We start from the raw sequence: 21,999 nt of genomic DNA on the forward strand, positions 1-21,999 counted from the left end.
GTGAGGGGCCGGGGAGCGGGAAGAGGGATCCCGGAAGAGAGCTCTGGGATCATCGTGTCCAGCCTCTGACCCAACACCAGGTCAACCCGATCATGGCACTCAGTGCCACGTCCAGGTGTCTCTTAAACACCTCCAGGGATGGTGACTCCACCACCGCCCTGCCCTGGGCAGCCCATCCCGATGATCCCTTTTCTGTGAAGAAATTTCTCCTAATGTCCAACCTAAACCTCCCCTTGAACAGCTCCGTCCTGTCATCTTGTCCCTTGCTGCCTGGGAGAAGAGACCCGCCCCCACCTGGCTACAGCCTCCTTTCATATGGCTGCACAGAGTGATAAGGCCATCCCTGAGCTTCCTTTTCTCCAGGCTAAAAGTCCCCCAGCTTCCCCAGCCACTCCTCATAAGACTTGTGCTCCCAGACCCTTCACCAGCTCCACTGCCCTTCTCTCACAACAAAAAAGCCACCCAAATCAAGGTAACAATTTCTATTTAATCACAGACCCAGTCTGAGTGTGAGTCACGTTTTTCTATAGCCACTGTGGGCAATCCTACACAACTCCAGAAAAGAGAATTCACAGTTAGCCTCTGCAACAAGACCTCAGCTGGAGAAGATTCCTGGAACACAGGAATAAAATCATGCAGCACCTCCTGCTGCCTTCTAGGAGAAGCCAAATGCCCCAGAACAAACACCAAGAAGGACAACAGCCATATTAGCAAACAAAATTTATGACACTCTTACATATAAAAAACACTCTCATATATATCCATCTTTGTAACACTAATCAGCATTTTTACTGGATTGTTTTTTATCAAAGGACTGTTTGTTTTTCCCAGCTTTACTCTTAGGAGTAGTCTTTAGTCTTTTTGGTTTTATGCTCTTCTTTAATGGGTTTGCTTTTTCACCAACAAAAGAATCGTTAGAGCAGCTCTTTTCTTTTTTCTTCTTATCAACTCTGTCCTTGGGAGCACAAGACTGGTCTGGTCTTTTCTGTTCTTTCCTCTTGTCCGCTATGCGCTGCACTCGTATCTTTCTTCCCATCAGAACAGAGTTGTTGAGTTTCAGAGCAAGATGTACAGCATCTTTGTTCTACAAAACCAGACAACCACTTTAAAAGCAGTGTTACTTCCAGCTGAGTGCTTTCAAACAAAGACAGTTACCTGTCTTTAAAACTGGTAGGCAGGATTTTACAATGCAGAGCACTCAAACCGCTCTATTTAGGGAATGACACAACATCTCTGCTCAGGAACACCAGCACCCCCACACAGCCCACACACTGAGGCACAGACACTTGAAAACAGGCTATGAAACAGCTTACAATGAGACACTAAAGTCTGAGGCAGAGAGACAAGGAAAAATTGGGAAAAAAGGCATTGGTCTGCAGGAATGAACTAAGGGAAAATAAGGTTGAGAGACTGGCATGAGAAAGGAAGTTGTACTGAATCAGAGAACCAGTGGAGAACCAGTATGCAAACCAGCTGCACAAAAGAATTCCACTCACATTCTGACATGTAAGAAATGGGAGAACATTGAAGTTATACCAAACTAACTCATCTGATCCTCTGTTAAGTCTTTAAGGTAAAGTCACTTCTTTCACCCCAGTGTGTACAACACCTAAAATATTTTGTTTTGTATCTGCTTCCACAGAACCGGTCTTCCAAGCTGCTTTCACCATACACAACAACACCACATTTCACTTCCTACCTACACACACACAAACCTCAAAAAATTACTGAAAAGAAAATAAAAATGCTCTAAGGGCAGACCCCAATGCAGGTTTTGAAGAGCTCCCTGTGCACCAGAGCACATACCTCAAAGGCTCACACGTACCTCAAAGAGGACGTAGCCGAAGCCCTTCCCCAAGCCCGTCCTCCTGTCTCTCACCACTCGCACTCCCACGATGTCTCCGCAGACGTGGAAGTGGTCCCGCACGGCGTCATCACGGATGTCTGCGGGCAACACAATGTAACAGATGCCTCTTCAGGGAGACACACAGCTTTGAAAGCCTGGCCCACATCCAGTTATTTCACATTTACCCATTCAGGGACACAAACAATATGGACAAATATCAGTGGTTAAGAAAAATCCCAGCAAGCTGACAATGCAGACTTTATGAAGGGCTATTTGCTATGACAGTTACTGCTTCTCCAGCTCTGAAGAGTATGACATAAATCACAAAGAACTAAGGCAAAGACTGAAATACATTTTTGTAGCTCCTCCTTATGCCAGAATTTCTTTCTAAGAATTAATGCTGATGATAATGCGCTTCAGCTGGCAGTTCTTCAACTGCTCATTGACTGAGCCATGAATTTTAGCTGAATGGGGGAGAAGGGATTTACAGTTTCCAATCACGGCTGCTAAGCAATTATTCTGATAATGGCTGGGTATATGAGCCTTTCTCCATCTCATGCCTAGGTGGACAAATGTGATGTGCCATCGCAATAATACAGATTATTTTCTTTTCTTGTACAGGTACACTTCATGGAATCCCCTGATGTAGACATAAACATCTCTCTGCTGAGGGGAGGGGCTGAACTCAACAGTATGGGTTTAACTGCAGTAATGGGACCTAGACATACTGAGAAAGGTCCGAGCTGCTGAAGTAGTTTCAGAGCACAGCAAATCACAGAATCACAGAATATTCTGAGTTGAAACTGGCCCACAAGGATCATCAAATCCCACTTTTAGCCCTGCCTGAAGAGAGTCAATCAGCCTGTAGTTCACAGAAAACACCAAAAGGAGAAGTCATCACTGTTCATCACTTGGAATTGGTTCACCAACAGGTATTAGTAACCCTTGAACAGTTTAGAGAGCCATGGCCTATGCAACTTAGTCATATTTATTTAAAAACCACGAAGCAATAACAAGAACTAAAAGCACTTGCAGTGCTGTCTACAATAAAGGAAACAATCAAGGTGCAGAAGTGGACAGAAACTTACAATCTCTTTAGGTGTTTCAATTAACAAATGAAAATTACCTCCACCTAATACCAAGAAATAAAAAGCCTAATGTCAACCATTCCATCAATGCAAATTAATGATGCAGAACAATCCATTTCAGACTTACCATATGAAAGATTTCCCAAGAATACAGATCGTTTATTGTCATGCTAAAGGAAACAAGAGAGACAGGACAGTAAGTTATTTATTACAGAAAAACCGAACCAACCAACCAAAAACAATAAAAACGCCACAACCAAAACAGAAAAGGGGATTTCTAGCCACACACTTTCCTTACCGAACTGGTTTTAGATGCAGTGTCAACTCTGATGTGAAATCCACTAGCAATTTCTGTTCCATTCCTTTTGTGGTCAAAAACAAAAGGTTTTAAAAGTGAAATAAGCATTACATAATTGACAATGTCACTGCATAGCCGTATTCCAAAAGCAAAGTTACTTTTAAGTTAGAACAACATTTTAATTCTGATTCAAGCAAAAGAGGGGAGGTTGTTTACATTTAGCTATAAATCTACCTGAACTACCTCTTCAACAGGGTATGAGGAACAAAACTGAGACTTACTCCTTCAGAGCGTTCTGGGCATCACATTCTTCCTTAAAGACCACATAAGCATTGACGGACTTTGCATTTGGGTGCACCTTATGCCTGGAACGGGAAAAGGACCCGTTACTGCTTAAATGCTGCTGATGCTGTGCAGCGCACAGGCACTTCTTGCTGAACACATTCATGCCTCTGCTTGCTCTGTGCACACTAACAACTTCATTTCCCTTGCAGGTCAAGCTACCCCTGTACATGCAAGGGAGTCCCACTGTACATCTTGTTCAGCCCATATATACTCTGAGCAAGCTTCCTCAGCTCATAAACATATCCCAAGAAATTAAAGACTTTTAGGGTTAGCATCTTCTTCCTTCCCAAAATATAAGAAATGCAACCTCAGGTAACAAATTACAAGTATACATGGCACATAATTCTTTATTACTTGTTGAGAAAACTTAATACACACAAAGGTAATGACAAAAGACAAAGAAACAGGAAATACATAAAAAAGACCTAATACAGACAAACTTCCTTGAAAAATACACAAAATGCAGAAGGGGAACCTACTTGATTGCTGCTACCTTTTTGGATACAATATCTTCTGCTGGAATCTTAAAGATAAAAAGAGCTTGAGTTAGGTGGGCCTAGTGTTAACTTATCACAAAGAGTTTTCCCGTAAGACAAAGATGAATCGAAGCAGGGGCCACCCAAAGCAACATAGCCAGTACAGTGAGCAAATGACAGAAGTAGCTGGAACTAGAGATGGTCTAAAAAACCCACGGAGTTAAAGAGCTTGTCTTGAATTTGTCTGACATGTTTCTTGAGTTCCAAGAGGGTTATCATCAACTATTTTAGCGAGTACCCTGATTTACAATAATGTGTCTTTGCTACTATGATTTAAAAACAGATGAGCAATGCCTCAGCCAAACCAGCAATAGTAAAAGCATTCCACTTTCAGAGAACATAAAGCTCTGATCCTGGATCAGCTGCTGCTACAGGAAAAATGCATCTGTGGTGCTCCTGGTAACATCTCCAAGGCTTCTATTAATAACAAACCCTGCATACCCCAAACCACTTCTGAACTAATGAAGGTACAAGCCTTACAAATATTACTGCCCTTTAATACCAACAAATACTTTTGTTATATAACATTAAAGGAAATAACATACCAGAGACCGAAAGCGAATGGATTGGATTTGTCCATACTTCTTAAAAAGAGATGTCAGTACCTAAACAGATGATATTGCAAACAGTACACTTTTCAACTTGGTAATGAGAATTATTTTTTAGTATTTATAAGTAATACTGTTCTTACACTGTTTTCCTTTTACTTACAGGAGGTCCCTTAATGGGCTACTAAAAAAAATGCAAGTAATTTGTAACTATTTCTGTAAGTGTCTTCTTCTACAGATTGCCAAAACTGAGGCCATGCCTCTTACTAGAGAAGAAAGTATAAATTTGTTTTATGTAACAATCTGAAGCACTGTTTGCATACAAAATTAGAAGCAGAGTAACTTTGTAAATGCAGTTCTCATTTATTCAGTCATTTTTTCATTGACAAGGCACTGACCAATTCTACTCAAGAGTCACTACATCCACTGCTATAGGAAGCCCAACTCCAGGAAACCAGAGATTGTCTCTAATGGTTTCTGAGAACAAGCACCATTTCCTACTTTCCCAAAAGCAGTTCCAATCACAAGTGTGTGTGACTTCCTAGCTGGAAACATCCCCTCAAACTGAGGACTGCTGCAACTCCTTTAATTCCTTTAGCAGGCAGAACCCATGCACTTACCTGAACAGTGCAGCTGACAGGCAAGTTTCCAACAAACACCGTTCTTCTGTCTGCTGCTTTATCAGCTACCCTTCTTCTCTTTTGCCGTTTTGCAGTAGCACCCGTAGCTGAATTAACAACACTTTTGGTGATGGCTTGAGAAGCCTTTTGCTTTTGTTTCACTTTATTTTGAAGCAATTTTTGATCCTCCTCTTCATCTGCCTGCTCCAAAGCATTCTCTCTGACCAGAAACGAACAGGCAGGTTACAATTGATGGGAAAAAAAACAGGGGATTTGGGGGCAAAGAATTGAAGCCTCCAAGACATTTTAACTTACATTTGAAATTATTACATTCAACTCTAAAGTTTCAAACATTATTTTGTTTATTCTGCATTAAAAAAATGTATCTTACCATTCAGTAACATGAAAAACTATTTGCTGTTCCCAGGACACTGCATTCATTATTTACCAGTAATAATATAGAAATACTTCACAATTAAACAATTTGATAGCTTCTAAAATTGAAGGGAAAAAAAAATCTTTGTGTTATGTTGGAACTTAGAACAGATTTAATCCTTCTCAGTATCCAGGAGACTCAGAACAAACCTCTGGAATACTGTCATGCACTAACAAGTCTCTCTTTATCCAAACCTGCCATAAGAGCATGAACAACAAGCAGATCTGAAGGAGCCTCTGGAAGACTACAGACAAACACAGCAAACAGGTTCCATGGGCCCAGGGACAGGATGAGGGGTTAGCCTCGTGCTACAATCAAGTTCGCTTTATTATCCAAGTGCACTATTGAGTGAGCAGCTTCCAGCCGGCTCTGAAGCACCTCGCTTCAAGTATTTAAGAGAACAGTCACAGAGAGGTTCTGTGTCACTGCAGAGGCCCAGTGGGACACAGACAGTTCTATGTCTGGCACCTCGCTCCTGCTGAAAACACCTCGGCTGGATAAAGCCAAGGACAGCTAGAAAGTATCTCCCCGAGCCAGAGAGAACTGGATCCATGTGTCTTCATCTCCAACCGCTGGAGCTGATAGCTCTCTAGCAGGGCATTTGCACTTCACAGACCTAGTGTTTCAAGAAGCTGCACTACCTCCTCCTTCATGGGAAAACTACAGAAAATTTGCACAGTCTTAAAAATAATTTTAAACACAAAGGTGAAGATGAGTGGTAGATGAGAACTGCCTTGTTTCATCGAACCCATATTACAATTAATGTAGATGCTTTAATTTTACTATAAAATGGTGTCACTTACCTCTCTGACAGTTTTTTCTCTGCCTCTGAACGTTCCTTTTTTCTGGCCTTCTTTGCTTTTACCGGAGGTTCTTGTATGTTGGATAAGCTCTGGTCTTCTGACACTTTCTCTCCTTCTTCTGCACGCTTCCTTTTCTTATTTCCCTTTAAAAAAGTGGTAAGAGAAACAGATTTGAAGGACAAAATTCCAGGAACGCCCGGCAGTTACCTCGAACACTACAACTTATTTGGAGCGCCACTGCCCGAAGACGACTGCTGCGGGCAGCGGTGCTGCCGACAGTCGCCCTGCCGCGCTCACACACCCCCGGCCAGCCGGGAGCGCTGCCCCGGCACTCGCTCACTCACCCCCGGCACAGCCACCAGCACCGGCGGGGCGGCGGCGCGGAAGAGGCGAGCGAGGGGCGCGGCGGGCGCCGCGGCCGCCCCGAGGCTGCCCGACACCTGCCCCACCACGTACTGCTCCTCCTGCCCCTCGGCCGCCGCTCGCTGCCGCGGCCCCGCGCCGCCCTGGTGGACCCGCATGGCGGGCACCAAGCGCGGCAGGAACGGGCTCAGCTCGCGTCACTTCCGATGCGCGGGACCCGGAGGTGTTCCCGGGACCGCCCCCGCTCCCGCCTCCACCGCCCCCCCGCAGTAGCGGGCTGGGAGCGGCTCCCAGCCACGACAGGACCGTGCTGCGCGTGGGCGCGGTGACACCCTGGAAACATCCAACATCAGGACCAGATGGACACAGTCTGAAGCTGTGCCATGGGAGGTTGAGGTTGAATATGAGGAGGAATTTCTTCACAGAAAGGATGATTAGATATTGGAATGGGTTACCAGGGAGGCAGTGGAGTCACCATGCCTGTGTTTAAGGAAAAACTGGACGTGGTCCTTAGTACCATGTCTAGGTGCTTGGTCATAGATTAGACTTGATGATCTCAGAGGTCTTTTCCAAGCTAACTGATTCAGTGAGGGGAGACCGTCTCATTGATTTCCCACCACGCTCAGTTCCAAGGGGAGCTGAATCAAAACTGACAGCACTTTGGCTGTCTCATTACACATTTAATGCACTTTTTTTAAGCTGCCACTGTAAGCAGCTCTGTTGCCACCAGCTTCCAACCGAAGGTTAAGCAAGCAACCCAGCTGCTGAACAGAAGAAAAGTCTTGGTGTTGACACATGCACCAGGTATCGCCCCTGCCTTGCCTGCTGGATGCCAGGAGAACTAGTGACCCTCATGGATGGGGTCAGCCCAAGAGAATACACAAATCCTTGAAAAGGGGCAGGTGGCTGCTACATGACTTATAGTGGCTTTTCCAATTTGCCTTCACACAGAAGAGCAGCACTGTAGTGACACAGGAGGGGCAGAACAGGCTCAACCATCATCCAATGCATTTCAGAGATTCGTGGCCACTGAAACTCGGCAAGAGGCATACAGCCTCCAGGAACTCTGCCTAAGAGAGAGTTCAATCCCTGTGCCAACAGGAAAATTCCACAGTGTGATCGAACTACCCAGTCATAAATATGGGCAGGTATCAGTGGAGACTGCAAATAAGGGGAGGTGGGAGCACTGCAGAGCCTTCAAATAAGGCATGTTTTCCCTCAGCATATGCTGATCTTGGCTATTCCCAACACGATCAATTGTGGGACACACGAACCTGAGTCTGTCCCTCAGCCAAGGTGTAGAGAGCTGGGGGTGTCTGCCTTGCTTTGCCTTTGGGATCATGGTCCAAGCAGGTGCTCAGGAGCATGGGCACAGCCCACAGGCACTGCTAGTGGCAAATTGCCTCAGCTGCAATCAGAGTGCACGTGCCAGGCAGGGAACGTGCCCACGTGTAAAGCTGTGTACAGTGCTCACCCTGAAAAGCAATTCAGATTTGACCCACTGGAGCATGGGATAAAACTGCCGAGCTAACAGTTTGACAAAGGTATCTTCCTTTGTTACTTATTGGGAGACAAGTGGTTCCATGAATCTGGAGATTCATCAGAATATAATGAAAATTAAATAATCTCTGTATCACGGAAAATCAAAACTCCTATTTATGCAAGAACTTGACTTGGGAGCAGGAAGATTACTAATGATCCCTGTTTTACAAAGGTAAACAAATCCCCCCACCAGATCAGAGTCAGTAATTGTCACATCAAAGTAAATATTCTGGCACTAAAACTGAGAGCTGATCAAGAACTAGTAGTGAATGAAGAGCTGAATTTGAAGCTTGCTTGCCCAGATGTAGTTCCCATTATGTAGTTATATCCATTCCCCTTATGCCTACTGAAACTGAAAAGCAGAACTGAACTACCATGACTCTGATTCCACTAAAATTAAACAGATGAAAATATCCTCTTAGTAGCTACACTGAAAATATTAAAATTACCCCTGTCAGTCTTGGATCATCGTAATTTTTAACACAGTCAATGCTTCCAAAGCCTATTTATCATGGGTTGTTACTGTTATCAATAATCTGTCACCTTGCAGGTATAACAGTATTTTGGTCACCTGAACTACAGCCAGTAGTTTGTTTCAACTGGCTCTGCCTCAATGATGGGCCATGCTTTCACCTTCTGCTGAAAAAGAGGATGGATTTGAATTAATCACTAAGAAGAAAATTAGGCAAGTGCACATGCTCTATCTTACCTTTCTATGTCCATTACAGCACACCAAAGATGATTTCCTAAACTGATTCTGCAGCTTGATGTAATTTTCATGAACACACTAGAGTTGCTTAATTAAACTGTCAGAAACAAAATCAGGGATTCACAAACTATGGCATTTTATTTCAGAGGCCTTTGCTTACATTTGTACAATATATTACATAACTCTCAATTTTCTGCGGAACCTAATATATATTTTATAGCTTTTTTCTATAAGCTTTTCCTTCAATGTCTGTCAACAAAATTTTTACAGTCCTGTACAATTTTGAATACTTTGAAATAATTTTCAATAAAATCACTTATAACCTTAAGCGCACACTACGAAGACTGAAAATGCTTTTCTTAGAAAAGTCAAATGAAAAGGATTCTGACACTCTAGCATCTACAAACAAAATGCTTCAAATTCTTACATGTTGTATTGCCAGAAAACAAAGAAAAACATGCCAGCCCCTATTTCCCCAGGCAAAAGAAGTACACAGAACTACAATTAAAACAGTAAAACAATCTGTACAATAAAGTACTGTGTATTAACAGTGCCAGGTATTAAATAGCTTGAATGAACACTTCTGCAATATACAAATGTCTTACAAAGGTATAGAATTAACAGGAGAGAGCTTGGGATCCATCCAACATAAAATCAATACATTTTGAAGTTGGTTTTGGAATTTGCACAAGGCATTTAAAAAATCAAACATCTACCACTTGGCTAGCTAGTTATTTTAAAAACAACTACCCTTTTGTGTCAGTGTTGGTATCAGCAACTACAAATTATAACCTCACACCTTACTCCCTTCTTCAAGTCCTCTCCTAGAAGCTTGTAATAAGATAAGCATTACAAATGAAATATTTGTTGCTTTAAGGGGAAAAGAAACATTTACAAGAAAACACAAAAATATACCTGTTATAATCCATTATGAATAAATATACACTTTAAACTGGCTGAATACAATCTTTATACATTAAGATTTAATACAGTTTGTTAGCCATTTTCTTTCTTTTTCATAATGTATTTTATCAAAATTAAAAAAAAATACTGTTCTATAGAAAAATGGCAAAGTACAGTAGTTTCATTCCAATTAACGGGTTCTTAAAACCCAGAGTAACCTACTTAAGCCTAATTCAAACCTGTAAACATTAGTCAGTCTTTTTTTTTTTTTTTTCTTTTAAAAGGAATCCTCATATTTGGTTATCAGGACTGATGTCAGACATCCTACTAACTGCAGGTTTTGAATAGATGTGCTTGACATATACAATTAAAGCCACTATAAGGTGACTTAGCAGTTAAAAAACAATTAGCTTGTACAAATGAAAATATTTTCAATATTTGTCATAAATAAATGGAAAAATATCAAATGTTCCAGCTTTAACAAAATACCAGGGAATACAGTAAGCCATACCACATTGATTTAGATCACCCCAACAACTATATACTTATTGTCCTGTCTCTACAGGCAGTGAACAGCCTCCATTCCACAGTGGAAGGCCTTTGAGTCACTAGACTTATAATTCCCAGACAAGTTGGAAACAATTATTGCTTGAGGAAAAGCAGTTTGTTGTACTTTTTCTTCATAAAAGTGCACTTAAGTGCAAAGTTAGCTTGTCAAGAAACAACTTTAAATACAAAATAGTGCTTGTCTGAATTTTGTGCCACTGTGCAGTATAAAAAAAAAAAAAAAAAAAAAGGAAAAAAAAAAAGCGTGGCCCTCAGCAGCCATTAAGTGCAAAGTGCTTTGGCAAGTCCTGCTGTCACCTGCACTCAACTGACATTCCATTCTGTGATGAATTTGACATAGATGGTTCTGCTAATGTTAACATAACTGCAGCCGTAATGGAACTAGAGGAAGGTGATGAGGAGGAAGATGATGTAGTAGTAGCACCTGCACAGGAAAAGGAAAACACTGGTTATAGAGATTCATAAATCAAGCAATAAACATGTCTTCCTGTTCAGCAGCAAGCACTGGTACATACTGACTCCAGCAACCAGTGCCTTGCAATGGAAAAGAAATCAGTCTCCACTGCCTGGTTTGTGCAGGAAACACTCAATTTAACTAGTCTCCCTTAAATTCATGGAAGAAACCCCTTATCCCAAGGGGAAAGTACTAACTAGGTCCACAAGCAACACTACAGAAAATTTATCTGTAACTTGAAGAAAAAGTAGAAGTTATTAACACCCTTTGTTCACTGCTTAGAAAAGTTTATTTTCTGTATATTTTTTCCTGTATGAGGTAGTTATGCCTCAAGAGCATTAAATAGATTGCACACCTTGGTAACTCTTGCCTCTCTACAGTCTCTGGGTATCTGATCCTTCTGGTGGTCATAAATTACCTGCACACAGCATTTCCCAAAACCCAAACAAAAACACACTCCTAATGACACACACATCTCCCAGCAAATTATCCAGTACCTTAATATAATACGCAATTAAGCCCCAAAAAAACAGAATTTAGTTTCCAGCACTTACTTTCCCGCTCTTTTTTCTTTAAGCGCTTTCTTCTTCGGTCAATGGAAGCCACCTCAGATTTCAAGGACAGGTAATGTTTTCTGATTTCTTGCAATTTTTCTTGGAGAACTGTTATGCGCTCGGCACTAGTCAGATTTTCCAAGTCAGCTGCAAGTTAAACAATACCTGTTAATTATTGTATTGAAGCATTTCCAAACACTTCTGGATGTCAGCAAAATGAAAGGTACTCCAATCTTAGTGATGTGCTTTGAGCTAGCAGACAGCAAAGTTAAGAAACAACAGCAGCAGCAGCTTTACAAGATATTCCCATACACTTTTTGGGGACTTTTTAAGGAACTGGGAGAGGAAAAAAGATGCATTCCCTTCCCCATCAGGAGGAACAGGATAAAAAAAAAGTAAGACAACAGATGAAAACATCAGGGCCAAAACTAGCTTTGAGCCTGTTGCTTTCAGTCCTTGCTGGAGCTCAGTTTGGTCCCAGACATCAGGAAGGTCAGCCTTGCCTGACTTGTCTTAGCAGGTTACAACAGGAATGTGCACAGCTGTGGGGTGGTTCTGGTGGAGTCCCTGGCATATGTGCCATAAGGAAAAACCATACAGGATGTGGCCAGCACAGGAGCTGCCCCTCTGGCTGTTTCCAGCTGGGAGCTCTCCACAGCACAGCACACAGCAGTGGGTGGCACAGGCAGGAGAAACTCTTGGTTCAGTCCAAGGATGCCACACTGGAGACAGTCCATTCAAAAGCATTTAAGAATCATTTAAACTACTGTAAGGTGCAAAATGCACTACACATCAACCGGTAATGAGGACAGCACCAAAGGACCAAAAGTCACAACTATATTAAGCTGTGGGAAAATGAGGAAAGCTCAAGTGTCTGACTTGGCTACAGCAGGAAATGTGTCAAACAGCACTCCATAGACCAACTTCTGCTGAGCAACTTTAGCATGTGGAGTGTAGCCAAGGAAAAAAGAAAGGAAGGAGCAAAAGCCCGTCAAATGTGTTGCACCAGTAAAGTGTTCAATGAGTCTCAACAGAGCAGTAAAGGCCTTTTACATTACATACTCCTGAAGAGCACTAGATTGTAACTTGATTGTGAAGAACTACTGGGAGAAAAATACGTTTAAAGGTAGACTAATGTTGAAATTCAGGGCTGGGGAGGAAATAAAAAAAAAAAAAAAAAAAACAGAAAAAAAAAACACCCCAGCAAAGTCAGATTCAATTGGTAAGTTGCACTAGTATGAGGGAATTAATTAACCATTGATCTGTTTTTCTGATAGGCAGTCAGATAGGGTCAGATAGGGTTTTTCAGAGAGGGTTAGGCAGGATCCTTTCCACACGGCTCACCCCTAGCTGGACAAGTAGCTTGATTGAAGTTCTTAATCTTAGAAACAGCAAACATGTGCTGGTTCATTAATGCAAAATGGATGGAGGGAAAATTATGAATCAATCACCTAAGTGTCTGAACAGGAACTAGAGAATGAGGACTAAAACAGCAAGGAAATATAAACAGAAGAAGCACACAGAGCAGATAATGTTCATGCTGGAGTGACAGGTATGCACAGCACAACAGGAACAGTAAAGCAGCACAGGTGCCAGATCTAAGAACAGTCCTGGAAGAGTGTGACATAGGCAGTTCCCTGTGCTGCAACTGTAAGAAAAGAAAAAAAAAAAAACCACCTTTTTTTTTTTTTTTTTTTTTTTTTTTTTTTTTTTTTTTTTTTTTTTTTTTTTTTTTTTTTTTTTTTAATGAGGATTCAGCAAATTCAGGATGGAAACAAGAAAGCCTTCAGCAAATTCAGGATGGAAACAAGAAAGCCAAAATACAGAACATTCAAAAGGCCTTTTTACACTATGCCACAAGATGACATTAGGTGTGTTTTCAAGAAAATACTTACACATTTGAAAACTCCACTTGTAAACTTTGGGTAAACGATTATTCTGTTCTTTGAGATCAGACTCCTTCTCTCCATTTTTACCACATTTTCCTGGAGACTGTGTTCTTGTAAGTGATTTGGTTTGGTGAGATTTCATACCAGTAGAAACTGATTTTGCTGACTGGGACTTGGACACACTTTCACCAGCAGATAGTTCATCACTGTCACTGCTGTTTGCTGAAGAAACAAGACATTGTTACAAAACAAAGCCCAAACTAAAGCTTGTCAGAAGCAACCTCTGTGTTGATTTTCATACAATGGGAATTTATTTAACCCAAATCCTTTACTTTAAAACATCAGATTCCATCCTGGTGTAGCAGCTTGCCTTGATGCCCTTTGCATTACTGAAGCACAAACCAGGCATATAATGGGGACAAAATGAACCACATCTGCCTGCTCGTGGGGCTGTACTTTTTCTAAGAATTCACAAGACTGATCGTTATGGTCCATCTCCTGTTCACCTCTTTCTGACATCAATTTCTAATGCAGTATTCAATATGTAAACCTCTATCTCATTTTAGAGCTAAAAGTTACAGACAGACCTTTGACTGTATTTTTAGGACATGTATAGCAGAAATCAGAGCAAACACAGCCTTTTCTTAGCCTTATATCACCTTTATTTTAATTTTCCTCTACTAAAATCGCTATCAATAATCTGAACATCTGTGACATACTCTACAAATTTCTCAGACACGATGATACAATTTTTTAATTTTGGAAAAAGATCTTCGGCTGACCCAAAACAGAAGAATTTTACCTCATGCTGAAAAAACTTTAATTATAAAGGTAACAGGCTGAACTGAACACAGATTTTTAATCAAACCACTCAAAGGAGAGTAACAAAACAACCTAAAAATCAAGATTTATGAGTAATGATTGAAAGTTTTTTAGCATTACTAAAATAAAACTGACATGAAAGCAGGCACAAGCGACTGTAATTTAACACAAGTCCAGCAAAGCAGTGGAATAAAATGCCTAGGAAATCTGCAGAACCTCAATTGTTAGAATTGTTTTTAAAAACACATTGAATTTATATTTATTAAGAAAAATGTATGCCTCAGTTATACCTGCCCCAGATGATGACAAAATAAGCCCTGAACCTTTTGGCCTTTATGATCTGGTGATATACGAAGGAGAAACTCAATGCCCAAGACATGTGAAAGAGCCTGGTGAGCTGCTTGTTGGTGTTGGTTTAATGCAAAGACAAGAGCTGAAGCTGCCACAAAAGCAGTTTAACAGATGCACTGGAATGTTGCCAAAAGCTTTTTTTTTTTCTTTCAGCTGAATCACATTTTATCTATTAATTTTCCTTATTACATCCAGTAGTGCCTGAAGTCTAAAAAAAGAGCACATACCAAGGACTACATGGTAGTAGCTTTGAAGTTTCACATACTGATGATGACATAGGTTGAGAAAAATGGGTAAATTCACCAAATCCAAGAGAATAAAGGCAAGGTAAAAAATGGTGTATTTGTTCTGCAAATTCAATTTGGTTTGTTACTTTAATTTCTGAGGTGAGGGTAGGAATGAGGATTACGAAAGGAGGAGACCAGTGAAATGGAATTAAAAAGGATGAGAAAATATAAAGAGGAGATCAATGAACATGAAAGACAGGTGAGGTGAAAGCAAATACCAGACCATCAAGTACAGACTTTTAGTAAAAGCTGTTAATAGAAAGAGGGGAGGGAAGCTGGGGGAAAGAGATGAAAAAAGGCCTAGCATATGCTTTTTATCCTTGCTTTAACTCCATATTCTACAGTTATCCTCCAGGCTTCAGTCTCTAGCTGTTTCCTGGTATTTTTTTATTAACAGTGAAATGAAGCAGTAATTGATCTTGTTGTCTCCCAAACACCTGTGCATATGACCCCTAACACATCTGTGCTTTTATTAAGCTTTCCTTACCCAGTATGGTAGTTTCTTTTCCAATTAGCATCTAGAATGACAAAAAACTGCAAAAGCTGCATTATTTACTGTAGATTTCCCTAAATTCCTCCCATATCAAACTATGACATTGTAACAGACAGCACAAGAAGAAAATAAGAATCTATAGTCTTCTGGAATTATTCTCATATTTGCTACAGGGTAGAGATATTAACATCCAAAATCTCATCTTTCAGAAAGTACGATTCCCTTCAGGTCCTAGTCTCCCCTCTAAAGCAGGCAGCTATCATGATACAGAGATACCTGTCCCAATTCTGCCATGTGTGAAATACTCACTCTTCTCGGTTTTCCTGAATTACGAAATATTAAGGAGCTCTTAAAAATAGGCCCAGAAATAATACAAGACATTTAAAAACACGCTGACATTTAGGTAGAGCAGTTTCTTAATTTCAACAATGTTAAGAATTCCCTGATGAGAACATTTTGTCCTAATGCATTTTTTATTAAGAGACTTCATCTCCTACAATCACTTGAACAAATGACATGCTACTTTCACACCTTTTATTTCACACTAAGCTGTACTTACTAGTTTTACTCTTCTTTTTGCTGCTCACAGATGTTTTGTGGCTTCTTTTCTGCTTTTTTGAGGAGCTGCCTCCTCCCTGAGCATCTTTAAGTCTTTTTTGGCCTGTACAGACTATAATTGAGAAAAGGAAAAAAAAAAAAAAAAAGAAACTGGAATTAAATAAATGCTTGCATTCCTCCCACAAAACACTTCAAAGCTTAAGTTTGTAGACAACAATGCAACTGTTCCTGCCTATCCTTAATGCAGCTCAGTTTTCTACTTATATTGACAAGAGGAGGTGAAAGACAATGGAAGGCAGACGAAGTTTCTTTGCACAGAGTGCACAGGTATGATGATTCCAAATTACTTTCCTATATGCATCACCAGAATTTCTCTTGAACCACATGGGTTTACTATTTTTTAATACTGTAAATTAAATAAGAATACATTTATTTAAAAAGTTATCAAGACCTACTGGGAGTAAAAAATGTTTTTATAAGTTTGCTGTACTTGGAAGCTGTGAGAAAAAAAAAACTAAGCCACAATCTGTGATCAGTAATTACACTGATTGAAGGTGTTAAAGAAGATCTTAGATAATGTTAAAAAAAAAAAGAAAAAAAAGGCAAACAAAAAACAAGGGAAAAATTCTACTAGTATTTGTGACTACAAGGGGAAAAAGTAGGAAAGGAACATGGAAGGATTCCAGTACACCTGCTAAAAGAGAGTGTTTTAGAACTTCTTCAAATGTTGTTTCACAACCATGTGACTTTCAGATTAAAAATGACCTCTGGAATAAAACAATTTCAATTAAGGAACCTAAATTTCTGAAACAGGTAACATGCTGACAAAATCAGAAAGGAAGTTAAAGTCTAATGCATGTAAAAATACTCTTTCACAATCACGTAAAACTTGAAAGAAGTTGCACTTGAAAGAAGTGGCAATATAAAAACCCTCAAGCAACTTAAGTTCTAAACCTACACAGCTTTAATTAGCAAAGCAATACAAGTGTATTTATCAAGGAGTACACATTCACCTCTTCCAAACTCTCTCCTGTAAGGAAACACATTTTGTTGCATACTTTCAGAAGATTATTTCCAACAGAACACTGAAGGTAACACACCTTTAAGGGCATTTTGAAAAAAACAGCTGATTGCTAGCCAAAATCTATTGAGCTAAGAAAACCCACTTCTGTCTCAGGATTGTACACAAAATGTATTTTCTTCCTTTGTGTTCATAATTTTTAGACACTGCAACACAGTGAAAGTAGCTGTACTGTTGATGAACTGCAGAAATATCCAGTCACTTTCAGAAAAAAGCTTTTGGATCTTGCCTTGCCAGCAGTTTAAAAGCAGGCAGCAGTACAGCAACATCATGTGCACAACTGTTTATTATCCCTCACTCTCTAGTGGTTTCAGGAAAGGAATTTCAATCTGAAAAAATCACATATGGAAGTGAAACATAGCTGAAAAAGTCAATGCTTTTATCAGCTTGACTTGAATCTTATTAAGGTAATGTTCTAGAAAAATAGAAATTAGAAATTACTGCCTAAGCACCCTAGCAGCAAGAGGGCTTTTTCCCCCAGAACAAATAACTTACAGAGAATCAAATTTTATGCAAGAAAAGCATCTCCTGCTTCTAAGGAGGGTGCTGAAAATGCTTCCATCTTGCTACAATAAATGTTCCTTACACAAGCTATTACCGTTTGCTTTGGGCTTTTTTGCCATATCCAGAATAAACTTCATTCTTTTATCCTTTGTCCCTCAGTGAAACCACCACAATTTCAAACAGAAAGCCAATAAACTTGCTGGCAGATTACATTTTACTCACGAGATGATGCCATTTCCACACATATGAAATGGACAGCAGGCTACTACTTCCTGCAACAACTAACTTCCCTGCACCATAACCAAAATAGAATGAAAACACATCAGCAATGTTAGAAGTAAGATATGGTTAGGCTGGAGATAGCTCTGTTTACCCTTTCCTTTACCTTTTTCAGCATGCTCTGGTTCTGGTTGATTACTACTACTGGAGCTGATGCTGGCATCAAAACCTGTTGGAGAAATATTTCCTTCAGACTGGAGGTCTTGCAGCTCCCCTGCCACACTGTCCACCTCTATTGTGCTATCTGTTTCACTTTTGATGCTTCGTATTTCTTCTTGATTTGGTGGCAGTGTCTCAGAGACAGTGACACTGGACTGATGTCTACTGGACTCTGTCACAGTTACAGAGGAAGGTGACTCAGGAGTTGTAGGAGGTGTGTTTAGCACTGAATTGCTGCCGCTGCTTGGAAATTCAATTTTCTTCTCACCCACTTCAGTCGGTTTTTCCTCAACAGGTTTAACATCCACACTTGATGGCAAAGATTTTTCAAGTTCACAGTTAGGCAAAGAAATGCCACCTTCTGCAAGAGTCTGAAGCTGCTCCTCTGCTGCAGCATCCTCAGGAGCAGCGTGTGGAGGAGAAGCAGCAGCCTCAGTATCAGAGTCTGAGAACAGCTCCTTCAGTGTTTTCTTCGGCCACTGGCCTTGGATACTTGACCACACATCTTTTCGATCTTTTGCTCTGGTGTTCTGAAGTCTTTCATCAGAGTTATTTAGAAGCTTTATTCTTTTCTCTCCCACTTCAGAAAATCCAGAATAGAAAGTACTTGTCCGTAAAGATTTCCTTTTCTCCTCTAGTCCATTGTACTTTTTTGTTGGAGTGATTTTCAGTTTAGATTTGTCTTCTTCATCTTCATCCGAGGAGCTATTACTGCTATTTTCTAAACTAAGGGAGTCTTTGTTTTTGGACTTCTCATCCTTTCTATTAGGTGACACGGTCTTTAAGGACTCCTCTGCAACACAGTGTCTTCGTTTACCACGTTTCACTTGTGGCTTTGCTGTTTTATCCACTATCTCCTTTTTTCCATCCTTCCTCTTCTTTGTGGCTTCGTCTTCTCCATCGGAGTCACTATCTTCAGATAACTCTTCCATCTCTTTCCGCAATCTTTCAGGAGACTTGGATACAGATTTGGGCACCACTGCATCTGTAAGAGCTTTAGTTTCCTCTGGGAGGGATGAACTGCTCTGTTCTTTTAGACGGAGTTCATTTTTATCTTGGCTTACAGCTTCGGGCTGAGATTCCTCTTTGCCATCAGCATGAACATTCGGAGCACTTTGGTCATCTTCTTGCTCACTATCATCAGAACTTTCAGAAGCTAATTAAAAATAAATCCAAACAAAACAAAAAAAAAAAAACAAAAACAAAACAAAAAAAACAAAACAAGAAAAGTTTGTCTTGATTCTGATTACAAAGAATTACTAAAAAACAAAAAAAAACCCAAAAAACAACTAAAGAAAACTGTACAGATATGAAGACATGCTACAGGGATCTCTAGCAGTCTCTCTTAAATGGTACCTCCTGAAGAGTTCAAAAACTCATGGTATAATGGCTAGATTAGAAACTAGGAAGATTCTGTTATACAGTACATCTCCATGAATTTCTGAACAGGTAGAGAAAGCAGAGAGTGCATTAATCCATAAAATATGAACTTATGCACCCAAATTATCCAAACCAGTAACTGAAAGATGCCCATACATATTTCTTATGGGTGACAAATACTACCATTATCTGCCTTTTTTCCAAAGCCCATAACACAGACATCATTTTCCCTGGAAAATCCAGAGTCTAAAGGACAGAACAACACACACATTGGATACTCTCTAACAAACCAACCTTATGATGAACCTGTAAAAAGGAAGTGAAAACAATAAAGAAAGGCACTTAGGGAAACAAACGGACAAGAACAACGTAGGACAACTGCAAGAAAATTCAGGGTCAGCAACAAAGAAACTGAGAGAAGAATGAAGATATATCATGCCAAAGGAATCAACAGTAATCTCAGTGCAAAAAGATATGGATTCAAGGAGAAACACAGGAATTGGCTCAAATATATATACATGTAACTCTTTGATATGTAAAGTTAATTACAGATTTATTATCACACTAATAATAGTGTCATTGCTAATTGGTTTTTTTTTTTTGTTTGTTTGTCATTTCCTAAGGAAATCAAGTATTATAGATCATGTTGATTGCTATTCTACCTAGAGTTTTGGAGCCCAGTGGCCAGTGTCATCCAAGTTCGAATAAGCTGGAATGATTATTAAATTCACACAGCTTCCACAAAAGTTTGTGGTTACCCAAACTACCTATACTATACATGATTTTCTTCTCTGGAAGCATGCTCTAAACTAAGAATGAAGAGAATCAAGTAGGTATTAAATTGCTGCTGTAAATGTGTGGGCAATGGAACACAGTGCTAGCAACAGAAATGCAGATATGAATAATGGGCCCTATAGCTTAGGTAAATAAAAAATTAAAAAATTAGAAATTAAATAGGAAGCAAAATGCTTTGTTCTATATCAAACAAACAAACAAAAAAGGATGGCAACACAAAATGTAATGACTGTTAACACATTGAATTCACAGAAACTGCCAACACTTTTTTTGTCCAAGGGTTATTTCTGAAGATGATGTTATAATTAGCCCAATAGACTCAAACATTTAGTTGCATCAGTTATTCTACACTGTCATTTACTCCTGTTTAAAGGCTATTTACAGAATTAGAAAAAGCTTTTAAGTACAATACCTTGTAGCCCATTAATGATAGAAGTAATTTCTATTGATTTAACTGGAGCTTGTTCAGTATTTTTGGCTTCAGTGCTGTCAAGTTTGGACCCAGACTCTGTTGATGCGCTGGTGTGAAAGGGGGGTTTTGACAAACGTCGCAATTTACAAGGTTTAGGAGAATACTTCTCTTCCTTCTCTCTGTCAGTTTTATTCTAGGTGAAAAAAAGATACAAAAACTCTTCTCATTGGAGCACAAATCCACATTATAATGGATTACAATTAAACAGTGCTTACAGTTATCTTAAACATTCAATCTGTAGTGGAAAGCTCTCCTCTTTGTTTAATGGACTAGAAACACCTTTCTACACTCCATGCCAAGACCCTTCTACTGAAGACAGGGACTTTGTCAACACTAAAACAAATGGGAAAACAACTACAACCAGTGCTCGAGGAGAAGTGACACTGCAGCATGCCAGGCTCAGCAGTGGCAGAAGGAAAAGCTTCCTTGCAGCCCACTGTCCAAGAAATGTGTCATCATCTAAGCCTAAATATCAATTGTGGAAGAATCAATTTTGAAAGAAATCTTGGCAATAAAATTATAGAGTCCCATGCACATGGACTAGTCCACAGGTTTGTGCTGCAGAATCAGAGAGCTCTCAGATTTCACCCCCCTCAAGCTGGCTCCCAACACTGACAATAATCTGTATCCTCCTCATTTGATTTCTGTAAATGACTACATACATTTAATTAAAAATTCAGGAAAGAAGGAAAGAGAAGCTTCCCCTCCTTGCCTCAAGGAGAAAAGCCAAAACCATGAAGAATAGAGTATCCATGTTTAAAAGGCTATGAAGCTGCTTTGCCTGATAAGCATTTGTAGGCCAATCAAAAGGTCAGGAAGGGAGGCAGGGATTACTTAACTATGTATCAAACCAACACAGGGAGCAACAAGAGAGAAAAGGGAGAAAAACTACCTTTATTTTCTTTCGATGCTTAATTTTTGGTACATTTTTGTCAGCGGGTCTCACTATCTTGTCTGCCTTTATCCACTCATCATACCTAAAAAGAAAAAAGAATCGTACACATTTATTGTTTTAATTTTTTTAAATATTGTTTTAAATTTTAAATTTCTACTGTGATATAATCGTATCACAGTAGAAATTTAACTGAAGAGAAAGGAGATTAATAGCCATAAAAACAGAATTGGAATTTGAATCAAGTAATTTGTGGAATTCTCAAGTCTGTGAAGTTCCAGCTAAGATTCAGAGGATTAATGTCTTTTTAAACTGAGGGGTAAATGCAAAACCTATTTTCCAGTCTGCACAGAACAGCAGAAATCCATGTATCCAGGTAAAACAAACTACCTGAATGGGAAATCTGTACAGATCTCTAAAAAGTA

At 39.8% G+C, this 21,999-nt stretch overlaps 2 protein-coding genes across 4 annotated transcripts in view; both read right to left on the reverse strand.

The window, feature by feature from the left end:
- Positions 1-705: 705 nt before the first annotated feature.
- Positions 706-7,064, reverse strand: RBM34 (RNA binding motif protein 34). Its single transcript, XM_053936934.1, has 10 exons — positions 6,865-7,064; positions 6,521-6,663; positions 5,282-5,501; positions 4,659-4,718; positions 4,057-4,100; positions 3,514-3,597; positions 3,233-3,296; positions 3,062-3,104; positions 1,826-1,944; positions 706-1,084 (listed from the first exon to the last, which is right to left on the reverse strand). Exons 1-10 carry the CDS (start codon positions 7,039-7,041, stop codon positions 776-778), a joined length of 1,263 nt encoding a protein of 420 aa, XP_053792909.1. The 5' UTR covers positions 7,042-7,064; the 3' UTR covers positions 706-775.
- Positions 7,065-9,136: 2,072 nt separating this feature from the next.
- The window catches only part of ARID4B (AT-rich interaction domain 4B), an 87,919-nt gene continuing 75,056 nt past the window's right edge, over positions 9,137-21,999 (reverse strand). For 2 of the 3 annotated variants that reach the window (XM_053936933.1, XM_053936932.1), the window contains 7 exons: positions 21,575-21,659; positions 20,623-20,815; positions 17,983-19,191; positions 16,014-16,124; positions 13,508-13,723; positions 11,613-11,759; positions 9,247-11,028 (listed from right to left, as the gene is read on the reverse strand). In XM_053936933.1, coding sequence (XP_053792908.1) covers positions 10,898-11,028; positions 11,613-11,759; positions 13,508-13,723; positions 16,014-16,124; positions 17,983-19,191; positions 20,623-20,815; positions 21,575-21,659 — 2,092 coding nt within the window. In that variant the 3' untranslated portion in view covers positions 9,247-10,897. The other variant, XM_053936931.1, reaches the window with a different exon arrangement.

The sequence above is a fragment of the Vidua chalybeata genome, chromosome 3 (genome assembly GCF_026979565.1).
Source record: "Vidua chalybeata isolate OUT-0048 chromosome 3, bVidCha1 merged haplotype, whole genome shotgun sequence".
Classification (NCBI taxonomy): domain Eukaryota; kingdom Metazoa; phylum Chordata; class Aves; order Passeriformes; family Viduidae; genus Vidua; species Vidua chalybeata.